The 14,250-nt window shown below is 42.4% G+C and overlaps 1 protein-coding gene across 1 annotated transcript; it reads right to left on the reverse strand.

The window, feature by feature from the left end:
• Positions 1-3,668: 3,668 nt before the first annotated feature.
• On the reverse strand, positions 3,669-10,856 carry HOMEZ (homeobox and leucine zipper encoding). Its single transcript, XM_006883143.1, has 2 exons — positions 10,817-10,856; positions 3,669-5,230 (listed from the first exon to the last, which is right to left on the reverse strand). Exons 1-2 carry the CDS (start codon positions 10,854-10,856, stop codon positions 3,669-3,671), a joined length of 1,602 nt encoding a protein of 533 aa, XP_006883205.1.
• Between the last annotated feature and the right edge of the window lie 3,394 nt (positions 10,857-14,250).

Consider the following 14,250-nt stretch of genomic DNA (forward strand, 5'->3'; position numbering starts at 1 on the left):
CATTAACGGCAACACTTTGTTCCTTAAATGAATTTATAACACACTTTCAATATGCCTGTTGTTTCCTGTATGCCTAGTTATTAAATGCAAGTAGTCTTAAGAGGAACCACACTTAATTTTTTTGGGTACATCTTATCGTTAATATGTACTACAGTGTTGTTGTTATGTGCCGTCGAGTCGCCTGCGACTCATAGCGACCCTATGTACAACAGCCCTAGACTGCTCTGTCCTATGCCAATCGCACTGTCTCTGACACCCCCATCCCAATTATCCCAGTCACTGAATCAATCCACCTCATAGAGGGCCTTCCTCTCCTGCGCTGTCCCTCCACCCTCCCAAGCATGATGTCCCTCTCCAAGGACCGGCCTCTCCTCACAACATGTCCAAAGTATGTTAGACAGAGCCTCAGAATCCTAGCCTGCAAGGAGTCGCCCGGTTTAACCCTTTCCAGGACAAATCTGTTTGTTTTCCTAGCAGTCCATGGTATTCTCAATACTCTTCTCCAGCACCACAGCTCAAAGGCATCAATTCTCCTTCTATCCTCCTTGGTCATTGTCCAACTCTCTGATGCATGACAAGTGATTGCGAAGACCATGGCCTGTATCAGACACACCTTAGTCTCCAGAGAGACACCATTGCTCTTCAGTACTTTGGAGAGGTCCCTAACAGCAGACTTTCCCATGGAAATGCGCCTTTTAATTTCCTGGCTGCTGGTGCCAAGACTGTTGACTATGGAGCCAAGCAAACTAAAGCTGTGTACAATCTCAATCTCTTCACCATCCATCCTGAGGCTGCCAATTGGTCCAGTGGTGAGAATCTTTGTCTTCTTGACATTGAGCCTCAATCCATATTGTAGGCTGCAGTCCTTGACACTCTGCAGCAGGTGCTTCAGGTCCTCTTCAGTTTCAGCAAGCAGGGTTGTGTCATCCGCATAACGCAGGTTGTTGACAAATCGTCCACCAATCCTGACCCCACATTTCTCCTCACAGAGCCCAGCCTCCCGGATAATCTGTTCTGCATACAGGTTGAAAAGGTATGGAGATAGGATGCATCCCTGGCGTACGCCCTTCCCAATTTTGAACCATGCAGTGTTCACTTGCTCTGTTCTGACGACTGCCTCCTGGTCCAAGTATAAGTTTTGCATTAGAACGATCAAGTGTTCTGGGATTCCCATTCTTCTCAGAGTCAGCCATAGTTTGTTACGATCTACACAGTCAAATGCCTTTGCATAGTCAATGAAACACAGATAGACATTCCTCTGGTATTCCCTGTTTTCAGCCAAGATCCATCTAACATCGAAGAAGAAAAAAACCGCAAGACTACAATGTTACAGTGAATAATTTGATGTTATCATCCTCAGATATTGATGCACAGATGTTCAAAGATCAGATTTATACAGATACTAAAAAGACAATAATGAAAAATATTTTAAAAGAATTAACTTAAGAGACAACTTAAGATGGAGTTATTCCAACTGTCTTAAATTGTAGCAATCTTTATACTGATTACCCTTCAATCAAAATATCACTTTTGCTTATTGAAGTATGTATAAATAAAAAATATCCCCTAATTACGAATATAACTCTATTGTTATAATCTCTAGAATGGTGGAATGAGCAAGGACTGCCATTGAGAGAAGTCAAGTATTTATTTAACTTTCAGTAATAAGGGATAGTAATGAAGGATTAAATAGGTGGGCCATTGGCAGGCAGGCCATAAGCAAAAATAGTGGAAAAACATGATACAGCAAGCATCTGCCAGTAATAGATCTTGGGTGTGATCCTGCAGCTGAACTATACGATTACACTACCCTTTCTAGTACCCTGAATTTATTTTTAAAGCTTTCTCTAGACATTTTCCTTCTGGTAGAAGTCGTCTTGTCCAAAAGAGAAAACCTGTTGCCTTTTGTCCCTAATGAAGCCTCAGAAATTTTAATCATTACTGATGACTGAGCTCTCTGCCAGGTGATACTGACCAACTGCTTTTTTAAACATTGTTGTGGGTCCCCCCCCCCTTTTCTCTTAATATACCTCAATTTGTCCTACCATTTCAAAAAAGGGAAAACAGCTTCAAAAGTAAACTAGGAAAACTTCCAGGTTTATAATTTAACTGTACATCATAGTGAAAATTGCATCTTTATTATTTGTGTGTGTGTGTACTGTCAAATCAGATCTGACTGGTACAGGAGGAGATTGTTCCTCCTCCAGCAGAGCATCTGGTGGATTTGAACTGTGCACTTCTGGGATTGCAGTACACCTTCTTGCCACTAGGCCACCAGAGCTTGCTGAAGATTGCATCTTACAGAGCAAGTTCTACAGGTCAGATATAAATTCCTAAATATCCCAATGGAGAAATTCTCTATAAAAACTTTGACCTGAGTTTTATAGTATTTTAGGTTGTCAGTAAACCCAGTCCCCTTGTAGTGTGACATTCCTTTAATTCACATGCTTACTTTGCTAAGATGGGGGGTTTCCCCCCCTTTTTTTAAAAAGTATACTGTCAGAATGGTATTGCATTTAGGTCCTTCAAGTCCTAAACCATATTAAGTAGCAAAGTGGAAGAGATATAGTTTTATTTGGGGCCTTTTTATTATTATTTTAGTAATCTTGGGCTTCTATTCTTTTTAGATCCACTGATAATTTTTGTTTTACAACATCTGACCCCAAGAGATGAAAATAATTCTAAAAATTAATTCAGTTAAAGATGATAGGTTGTCTCTTAAGACAGACACTATAAAAGAGAGGTTTATTTTTCTGGACAAAATTGAGCCAACACAAAAAAAAAAAAGATTAAAAACCAGTGTGTTAAACTGAACAGAAAATAGGTTCAGGATTGTAAAACCAAGCCTGAAACCTACCCTGTCCTTCCCAGTTCAGACTATCCCCTCACCATCCTCTCAAACATAATTCTACTTTAAGGACATCTCCCTTAATTCCCACCTCCAATAAATATCCAGTCTAAATTACTCCCAACCCAATTATTAAACTTTTTCACAAGCTCCATGGAGAATATTTACCCTGAGACAAAACTGTGAACAGTGGGGATTTTTGGAAAAAGATAAAGTACAAGGGAAAGTGGTCCAAGCATCTCAATTAACAGAAATGAAAACACAGTGCGCTACCTGTATAGTAATGTAATGTAATGGAACAGGTAAGACACAGCCAAGTTGGGATAAGGACAAGGGAAGATTTGTGAAGAGACTGGGATATAGAGATTCTTAGCTGCATTATACATGAACTTGTGCTCAGAGATAAGAGGGGTGAAAGGCAGCCTCATTCTCCAGGGAAAATGGTGGGCAGGGTAAATGCACTGGAATGAAGTGAATTAAAATTTTTCACTCCAGCTTTCCAGTCCTTAGATGCAGGGCCAAAATCTGGTCTCTGTAGTAAATTAAAGGAAAAGAGCAGCAGACAGGAGAGCAGGATTTGTTACCCTGCCTATAGTTTGAATCAGGTCTTTACCACTTTGTTGAAGTATGGATTTCTGTCCATCCAATCCCCACCTCATTTTATGCCCTGTGATCATCCTCCCAGATCCACCCATGCTACATCCCTTTGTCACCAAGAACACAAAACTTCTCAATTCTTTGCCACAAGGTAATTTAAAAAGTGGGTTCTTTGTTTAAAGTTACTAGTCTTTTCATAAAAGTCCTCTTTCCCAGCCCTCCCTCAGTCCTGTATAATCACATCATCATCGTCATCTTCCTCCTCCTCTTCCTCCTCCTCCTCTTCAGCCCCATCATCTTCTGGCAATTCCTCCTCCTCTTCTTCCTCTTCTTCATCTAGACAAACCACCACCTCAGCCGGCTCAGGTAATCGAGAGGCAAACCAGTCTAGTACCTGCTGGGTGCTGAGTCTTGATGCTTGACTCAACTGAGGGATGTCTCTTTCCTGTAGTTGGTGATGAGCTGCCCAGTACTTTTCCAAGGGCTGTATATCCGGCGGAGGTGGGGGGATGGGCAGAGGTGGTGTATCAGCCCATTCATTCAAGGAGCGGGCTGATGGCAATGGTGTGGAAATTGCTGTGTCCTGGAAAGTAGGGGCACCAGGTACTACGTTGTCCCGAAACCACTTCAGTTGCCCATGCTTCAAAGCATAACGCGTGTCACCAAACCACTGAATAATCTCAGACCGAGGCAAACCAGTGATCTGTTCTAATTTATGATAATCCTCACGCCGTGCCCATTGGCACTGTAAAAAAAAGGATTTGAGAATAGCCAGCTGCTCTTTGGTTTTTCGCTTGGTTTTTCGCTGGTGGCGTTGCACATCAGGAGAAAGGTATTCCACAGGGCCAGCCCTACCTGGTACTGAGTTATGCTGAAGGCCCTGGGGCCAGGCTGGCTCCAGATGTGGGGGTAATGCCTGCTCATTAGGTGACAGGGACTGAGGGACACAGCCCAGGAGGGGTTTAGAAGCAGCAGTAGCTCCATTAGCTAGTACCTGGAAAGAGGAGGAAGAGGTAGAGGAAGAGGAAGGAGTCACACTAGATGCCAACTCCTTCTTACAAGTACTGGCAAGTAAGGAGAATGGTGAGGGCTTCTCACGAGTGCATGCCTGGTGAGAAGCAATGGCGTTGTTCCAGGAAGCAGTACCTATGCCATGTGACTGGTCAGGACCCCTACCTGCCTGCTCTTTAGAGGCGCCACTACTTTGAAGATCCTGCCAAAAATCTAATTGGTGAGGGAATGCCCCACTGCCATGGGCCATCAAGGGTTCTTTTACTTTCTGGTGACTCAGTGGCCTTGGTGGTATCTGAGAAGATTCCTCAGGCTCCGCTTTCAATCCTTTCTTCTGGGTGGGTTCGCTAAGAGGAGACCCTTCCTCTGGGGGCCGCCCTGCATGATGAGTAAAGGAAAGAAGAGATCTGAAATGGAGTTGGTCCCGATGGTAGACGACTCGAGCTCGAGTCTCTTCTATTTCCTCAGATGACCAGCTAATGCCACAGCGAAGGCGCTGGGCCATGAACCAAGTCTTAACTTTCTCCATCTGTAGCCCATAACGTAAGCAGAGAAGGGCAATGTCTGCTAGACTAGGGTAGGGAAAGTAGCTGAAGGTTTGTAGCAAGTGTTCATTTTCATCCAGCTCACTGGTCTGGGCTGCCTGGGTCCACACAAGCTGTAGCTCCTCAGAGATTGGAGGGAGGCAGATGAGGCCCGCTGGGGAGCTATTAAGACTGCTGGCCTCTTTATTGGGAGGCATGGTGTTTTCTGATTTGTGCCCGTCAGAGATAGCTGTAATAAGAAGAGAAACAGCTCAGTCACTGAGGGCTCCTTTTTAGTACTTGGACTAGTTTCTACCATATAAACAACTGGATACCAGTCAACTTTCTATTTGTATGAAGTTGATTTGCTTTTAAAGCATTTTACTCATTTCTCATTTAATTTTAACCTAAGGAAGTGATCAGAACTTATGAAAAAACAGAAGTCCATACCAGTTAAGTTACTCCGAGTCACATTTTAGGGGAATATTTCACCTCCCCAAAAAAACTGCCTTTGGTGATTAAGGAGGAAAGCACCCTAGTATAGCTGTTACATCCTACTTCAGCTTCACTTCTGGAATTTATTCTCCAATTCTCATCCTCTAAGTTCTTGGAACAGCAAGCAGTTCTTTTGCTAGTCCCTGACCCATTTTTCTCTTAATAAATTGGTAGTAGAGTGAGTGTTGGGGGAGGGGAACGATGATACTTTTTAAACCATAAACCCATCTCTCTGGATGCAAGATAGGTCCGAGCTCTGGAATAAATAGGGCTCACTCCCCGGGGTTTTGGTCACGTGAAGATGGAGAAAGAGCCCTTGAACAAAGGTTATCCCCTCCCCCAGCCTTTGTCTCTTCCAGCTGCTCCGCCTCTCTCTAGGGAGCACAGAAAGCTCCCTCAGACTTTTAACAGCCCCTTACAACACAGGGCCAAAGGCCTGCTGCTCTTATCTCTTCAGCCCAGCTTCTCAAATGCAGGTGGACATACCTATTGTAAATAGTGACCAGCTTCTACAAGCAACTCACCACCACGATTCCTAGGGCTGTGGATGTGAGGACTACAAGGATGGCCTCTGACTATGCTTCATTACGGAAATGCCTGTTCAAGTCATTTCCCAAAATAATTCTGACAGAATTTTAACTCAGTTCCCTGTGTGGGCATTAGAGACCCTTTAGCACACCTGTCACCCATTACTCTTGGGTGAATACCATCTACGTTTAAAGATTCCATCTACATTTATGATTATTACGTCTGACCTCTTAGGAATGAGAGGATCCTTTTATATGCTACAAGATGAACTGAGAAATAGCAAGCCCAGAAAATTAGGAGCAATGAATTTTATGATTAAAAAAATTCAGAAATATTTTAATGTGTGTCACCATTCTCTTTTTAACAAGCAAATCTTACAAATGGAAGATTTTTTCACGTCCTAAAAGCAACAGAGGATGTGAACCACAGAGGGTACATAGAAGTAGCATGGCATGGTAGAGTAATAGTAGACCTGTGAATTTGAATCCCAACTCTGCCACTTACCAGCTGCGTCATTTTGGGTGAATTTTTCTCTTTTCCACATGTGTGAAAATACATGTGAGGAATTTTTAACAAGCACCTATATACTATGTGCCAGGCACTCTGGAGACCAAAGAGACAATCCATTCTGACTCAATTTTTACTCATAGCACTCCATGTGTGACAGAGTAAAACTGCTCCACAGGGTTTTTCTGACTGCAGATTTTAACCAAGTGGATTACTAGACCTGTCTTCCAAGGCAATTTTTAAGTTAGTGTTTAGTAATTCAGCACAAAAAACTTTTTGCATTGTCTATAGTTTGCCAGTTTTTAGAGTTCAGGTTTTTTTTCTGAACAAGTTAATCAGTTACTTTAAGTCTTAAAGTTGTTCATCAGAAAAAGGAGGTAATATCTACCTTTTGCGTTAAATGAAAAATGTGGTGGAGATGCAAGATGCCTAGAACAAAGTGAAGGCTAAAGAAGTGGCAATTTTTATCATTCAGCTTCACAGGATAATTTTAATATAAACTTAGTGAGCCTCCTAAACAGTGGGACAAAAATGGACTATTTCCAGATTATAGTTTTTAATTACTTTTTCCAGAGCCCTAGTTCTAACTACTTCTGAAAACCTGCTTGAGCTATGGGTCGGTTCCAACAGTACACAACAAGAAGTTCTAATAGTAGAGGAAATTTGTTTAACTATGTTATTTTTTATATACTTTGGGATTTGGATACAAATTTCAGAATGTATTTTGCAGCTTTAAAACTATGAAAACCATATGCAATAATGAATGAAAAATACCAAAAACACTGCTTTAGGAGATTGATTCCATCATTTGGTGATAAATCTTTTTTCATTGCCAGATTCATTAACAATGTGGTAGTTCTACCTTTCCCCCCCCCAAGTTCAGCCTTGACACAGCTGAGTGGCCTGTGATGAATAGCTTGCATGGTCAGGTACTAAACCACCACTTAAAAAGTGTAACCCAGTAGGAAATTCAAATCCAAGCTGGAGAATATTTTATAATATTTGGTATCTACTTACCCTCACATAAAGTATCCCATAAAGAGACAATAACATGTTTGATATGAGAAAAAGGTAGCATAAGGAATAAAGCACTTCAGTGTAAGGATAAAGACTGCCATATAGAAACACAAAACAGGCACAGTAAAAGGCCTATACATGGACATTTTGCTTTTATTCACATGATTTATTTGGTAGTCTTTAGATTCTTGTGGCATCAACTTGATATTTTAATGTTGCACGTAGTAATACAAGTAATAATTATTCCTCACTTATTAACTATCTTATTATCTGACATCTCACATTTATGAGCAAATCTACTATCCAGCTATTTAAGCACATTAATTTCACATATATGGCAGTAATGAACTCAAAGGAGTAGGATGAGAATAACATTGGCTGTGATGGTTAAAGTTATGTGTCAACCTTAAGATTCTCAATACTTTGGCTGTTATGTAATAATGTAGTCATCCTCCATTGTCCCATAATGACCTGAACTTTGGAACTTAATCATGTTAAGTGAGGAGTGATTGTATTTTGTGTGTACTACATATCCATAATTTTCACTTACACAAACATAAGTTGTGGAAAACTTCCTTAAACAAAATGATGACTTAAATTAAGGAGGAGCTATCTAGCTGGTACATCCGTAGAAGAATATGGATTTGAAATAGAAGGAAACTACAGCTGGAGCACTATAACAAGTAGGTCCTACAGTAAACAAAACCACAATAAATATACCAGTTTCTTATGTTCTGATGTTTCCATTTTGGGTTGGGTAGAAAAAGTAGTGACTTAAAGCTGAAAAAAAGACTACTGGAGCAGAGATCATTAGGAAGTGGGGGTGTATGTATGTGTATCTACTCTTAATAACTACCAAATCTATATTCTTATAAAAAATATAATCTTTAAGAAAAGGTACTTAGCCATATAGGCCTGACTGCTACTTCCTGTTGTTTATTAGATGCAGTTGAGTCAACTGCGACTCATAGCTACAGCGACTCATTGCTATTTAGTTACTAATAAAATAAAGAGCTTTTATTAATATTCTTCTTTTCCCTTAAGACTCTTCCACATGCCTGGGCTTGGGCAAATAGCAGAAAAATAGGCTACTTCAGCCTTCCAATTTAGGTGTTCATCACACAATATAAGGTTTTAGAAATTTAGGCTTGAGTTTAGACTTGTGGCTTAAAATAGAAAATAAGCAAAATGGGAATATAGATATGATACTGCTAAATTCCCTAATATTAAAACAAGAACAGAAAAAAAAACCTTGCAAAACCCAAGAACTGACATATTGCCTAAAATATGTTTCGGTGATACAGTTGTAAGAGTCTGAACTTGGTGATATACAACTTAGATAGGGAAATCAGATAACATGGACTCTGCAAAGTTATGACTATGCTCTCAAAATTAATATTCACACTTAAATATTTATCTATAATGTCAAGAAACTGGTTCCTTGAGACTGTCAGAAGCCAAGGTTTAAACCTTGGTTTTATATCCTCCAACTTAAAATGAAAACCACTTAAAGATGAGTAAAGGCATCTTGATACAAATGAATGGCGAGTGGATGGCAAATTCAAGGCAATATGAATAGGCCTAAGAAGGGATTCAAAGTGAAAGTCAAAGTGCTTGCCATGAACTCAAGAGCTCATCCTCCAAAAATTTCTGAGGCTGGAAATCACATGAGGGGACACTGCTCATCTTCCTCCCATGGAGTCGCTGGTGGATTTGAATCACCATTGGGAGAGCAGCATAACTCCCCACAGACTATGCCACTAAAGCTCCCTAGAAGGGATCAGTGGTGTGGATAATTGGAATGGAAAGCAGGGATAGTCATCTGAGCCTGGAGTCTAGTGAACCAATGGATTATGAATGGCATCCATGGTGCACTGAAATGTTAGAGGTTAGTAGACTTTCTTAGACCCTACTGCAACAAAATCTGCTTCCTCAAACTGCCCCATGTGCTTAGGCCAGCTGTATGTGATTCCAAACCCATTTATGCCAGTATTTTTCCTGAATTTTCAGAATGTAGTTAATCACATAAATTTAGGGGGAAATTTTTCTACATTATAAACCTTGTGAAAATGAAGTCAAATGTTTAGCAGACATGACACAAAGTAGGATTTTTAAAAAATTATCTAAATAGGAGTAATACATGTGTAAAATATTGAGGGCATCTTAAAAAAACTCAGTTTGTACTGAGATTGCTTCCAATATCTGTAATTATTACCCCATTTTAAAGAAATTGAAACTGGTAATCCTAAGTGATCTATTATTGGGTGTAGTAGTTTCATCTCAAATTCCACTTTAGAATTACCTAAGGAAGTTTAAAAAAAAGAAGAAACCAGGCTCCTTTTCTTCATTCCGATTTAATTAATTTGTACTGGTCATGGGCATCAGTCGATTTTAAAGGTTCTGGAGGTGTAGCCAGGTTTGAGAATCACTCTTGTAGTTTATACTAGACACCTGAGAACTCCTCCAGTCAGCAAGTCACTTACACAAAGAAACCAGCTTGGCTCTACATCAAAATATTGGTGAAACGAATATACTTTTAATTATGTTTAAGGTATGTATGCATAGTTCTGTTTGATTTTTTTAATTCCTAACTTCAACTGGCTTTTTATTATTGCCATTTACCAACCCTAGTCATATAACATAAATGGGCTTCCAGTGTATGGCGAGGAGATTCACAGGGTAAAAGAACCCCTGATTGCCACATAACGAAGCAGGGTTCATCTTGAGTCGTCTTTCAGTTTAGAAGTCTCAGAATAGGACGCAACACCGGGAACCTGAGGACTCAAGTTCTCACTTTTCCTGAATAATTTTCTGAGTATAGCTGTTTAGGGGTCAAAAGGGGTAGTTTCTCGTTAACCGTTCCTTCCCAAAGGTCACTGATCCCCAGAAGGCCAGGTACGTCTGTTGAGGTCGCCAGGAAGTAGCCAAGGGGGGGGGTGTGTAAAGGCCTGGGAAGGAAGCGTTTCTCCTGTCCTCCATTTCACAAGCAGTCTAGGAGGCTCCGAACTGGGTCAGAGAACAAAAAGTTGCTACACTTGGGGCGAGGAGTCCCAGCGAGCAGGCGAATCTCAATCCTCCCCCCTCATCAAGGGCGTCCCAACCCAGCCTCCCCCCCCTACACACCCACTCACCCTACTCTAGGTACAACAGGGAGCCGCAAAGTCCAGAGGAAAAAAAAAAAAAGAGTACCGGCGGCTTTGAACCTAGAATTCTTCCAGCACGGGGCTCCGGAGGTCGGGCACCATACAGGGGCTGAAGGGAGAAGTCAAAGGGGCTGGGGATCACTCACCGCGGTCCGGGCCGTGCGGCGGCTCCCAGCCTCTCACCATGGGTTGGGCGGGGAGAGGGTAAAAGGGGGTAGGGAGCCTCCGGGATGGGAATGGGGTTGCTGCCCAGAGCAGCCTTCTCCGAACCCACCAGCACAGAGGGCCTGGACCAGGACTGACCCCCCCCACCCCCACCCCCGAGAGCGCGCCCGTCTTGCCCGGCCCTGCTCGTGCGAGTTAGAGGCGGGGCGGGTTTGTGGGGCGGGCTCTCAGGGGCGGTGCCAGGACAGCTGGAATTCTGATTGGTGAACGCAGGCAGGCGGTCACCGGCGGATCGTATTGAGTAGGCTATTGGCTGTACGGGTCTCTGCTGAAGTTGTCTATTGGCTCCTTGAGCCGCCTCCTGCGTGGGCTATTGGATACGTGGGGCAGGGACAATGTCCCGCGGGGGCCCACCGCGTCCTATCGGCGCCGAACCCTGTAAGTGCACCAGTCACTATACCTCCCAAGGCTTCCCAAGGAGAGATCCGAACACTTTGCTAAACTCTTCCCGACCTCCAGTTAACCCCCCCATGTTGTTTTCCCTTGAGAAAAATTATCAGGAAACCTTTATTCCCTTCCTAACATTAAAGTCCAGTTAGAACACTCCCTAACCCTGGAGTCTCTAAGTGGCGCAACTAGTTAGAGAGCTAGGCTGCTAACTGAACAGCTGGATGTTCAAAGCAGGGAGGTTGTACGGAAAACTGGCTGATCTACTTGCAGAAAACCAATCATCGAAAATCGTGTAGAATTGTTCTCTCAGGCTCACACTGCTACAACATGTGGTGTACCATTTGCTGTGAAGTGAGGGCCCATTTGCCACTAGCAGTTAGTTCAAAGTAACTTAAAGCCACAGTGAGCTTGATTTGGAGGTTAATCTGCCTTACAACTCAAAAAGTTGAGGATCCTATAACCCCGGTGCTCCCTACTACTTCCTCAGACAAGCTGGTACAAGACAAGTGTTCCCAAAGTGCTTTAAGAGGGTCACCTCACTGGGACCTACCATCCCCTCTTCCCTGCCCTAGTAAAGATCTGTACCTCTGCCTGCTCACTGGAGGCTATGGTTTTTCATGGGGCACGGGGTGGGCGGGCGGGAGGAATGGCAATGTAATAATAGACTTTTCACGATATCAGCATCCTATACTACACCCTGGGAAGTTTGGAACAATAGTTATTTTCTGACTAAAATTTGGGAACAATATCTTAACTGCAGTGGCTCCTTGGTTCTCATGTCAGTCTTTGGAAATCATGTTTTCTTGCCTGTTTAGGCCACTTAATAGCTTATATAGCTACAATAATTTATGAACAAATTCAGACTTTGTCCTCTATTCTGCAGATTTTACCACACACACCCACCTCCACCCAAAGGAAAAAACAACCACACAACTCCTACTTATCATTCTTCATTGGTCCACTTTAAGGTCTAGAGTTCTTTCATGGTTGCCAGAGTATAAACGTTTCTGGTTTTGTGCTGAACTCCATTTTTGGTCATTGGCCATCTATTTATCTTCCCTCTCCATCATCTCCTTCCTTACATTTAGTAATAATCTCCAGTCTTAACAAACTAGTTGGATGTCCTTCCTGCTTTTTCTGTCAAAAACACTATAGGGGTAAACAATAGAAAGCATTTGTATCACTCAGCTTTAAGATTAAAAGCTTTTGATCCTTTAGCCCAAATATATAGGGACCATGTCCTAAATCATGACTATTACAGTGCACTAATGGTTTTTACCTAATAGAGAAAGGGGAAAAGGAAACATTCTAGGCAGCATCAACTCTGAATTTCCAGTGGAGAGGTCATTCCCTTGTCAACCAAACAGTAAAACTGGACTGGGAGGAACTCATGCTTGTTTGGCTGGAAAGCCGGCAGGAACCAGCTGTGGGAATGAAATGCTTGCCCTAGAGAGTTAAATGAGTCACTCTGGGCATCTCTGATTATGGGCTTGGAATTATGAAAGATGGACAACTCATCCGCCCTCCTTGTCTCAGAAAGATACTTCTGAGTCAGGAGTGGGGGTAGGGCAGAATGGAAGTCAGTTTATGAGAGAGAGAATCCAAGGAAATGCAAAGAAACACCTCTACTACAATTCTGAGTGCAAAATGAAGCCTCTCTCCTACAAAAGCTTTACCCTGAAATTTTAGAAAATGGAATGGATAAGGATGGGGAGTAGGAAAGGGAAAGGTGACTTCATAAGAGAAGAGAGGGTCCTATCATTATCCAGTTACCCTCCCAGCTCTTACAGGGACTTGTTAAGTGCCGTAGAGGTGTCTCCAACTCACAGTGACCCTTAATCATTCCCATCCTCAAAATTACTGTTGTGTTTGGGCCCACTGTTGAAACCACTCTGATCAAGGAAGTGGTGCTGAAGAAGTAACAGGAACTCATCATCATACTATCCTCAATGTAGAGAGATTAATCCATGGTGGCAAAGACTCTCTCCATGTGGATAAAATAATTTAACTGTACTCAAAGCTATCCAATTTTTGTCTTTTTTTTTTTTTGAGAGGCCACTACACTTTGAAATTTCCTGAGCAACTGAGTTGCCTCCGTTATCTGAAGGGAACTCTGGCAGCCTAATCCATAGGGAGTTGCTAACCGAAAGGCAGGTTAGCATTGCTAATCTTTCTGACAGTTTGAATCTACCATAAACTCTGTAGGAGAAATAGGGACATTCACCTTCTGTGTGATTAGTCTCGGAAAACCCATAGAGGGTCAGCCATGAGTCAGTCCTGACTCAACGACAGTGAATTTTTTATCTAAAGAGTTTTGGTGGCTTAATAGCTAAACACTGTTGAAATCCACCAGCTGCTAAGCAAGAGGCAGGTGTGGATTGCATCTGAAAAAATTTCTTGCGTTAGAAGTCCTGTGGCACAGTTCCACTCTGACAAATAGGGTCATTATGAGTCAGAATCAACTCTGTCAACAGGGTTGTTATTATTGTTGTCATCTGAAACCTCCGATAACATCTGAGTCACTCACACACTGCTGTCCAGTCAGGGCCAACTCACAGCTGACCCTCCATTGAGTTTCTGAGGCTATAAATCACATGGGCAGAGATTGCCCATTTTTTTCCTGAGGAGACACTGGTGAGTTCACACTGCCAGAGCCACCACTTCTGTTGGCAGTGCAACTCTACAGACCATGTCACCAGAGCTCCCTAACACCTGAGAGTCTGTGCAAAAGTGTAGGGACTGACCAGGCCACAAAGCTGAGTGACTTAATATGCGTGGACTTTAAAGGAGGAGGGGATCATGATTCAGACATTCATTCCTATGGAGTGATGTTGTTGTTGTTGTTACGTGCCGTCGAGTCGTTTGTGACTCATAGCGACCCTATGCACAACAGCCCTAAACCCTGCTCTATCCTGCGCCAACCGCACCGCCTCTGACACACCCATCCCTATTACCCCAGTCACTG

Source organism: Elephantulus edwardii, unplaced genomic scaffold (assembly GCF_000299155.1).
Source record: "Elephantulus edwardii isolate Elephantulus edwardi_28Jun2011 unplaced genomic scaffold, EleEdw1.0 scaffold00026, whole genome shotgun sequence".
NCBI lineage: Eukaryota > Metazoa > Chordata > Mammalia > Macroscelidea > Macroscelididae > Elephantulus > Elephantulus edwardii.

Bases quoted from the DNA above. Each gene is read 5' to 3' on its own strand.
- HOMEZ (XM_006883143.1), bottom strand. From the start codon at position 10,856: ATGGTGAGAGGCTGGGAGCCGCCGCACGGCCCGGACCGCG. The intron at 5,231-10,816 runs GTGAGTGATCCC...TTCTTATTACAG, and splicing joins GCCGCACGGCCCGGACCGCG to CTATCTCTGACGGGCACAAA.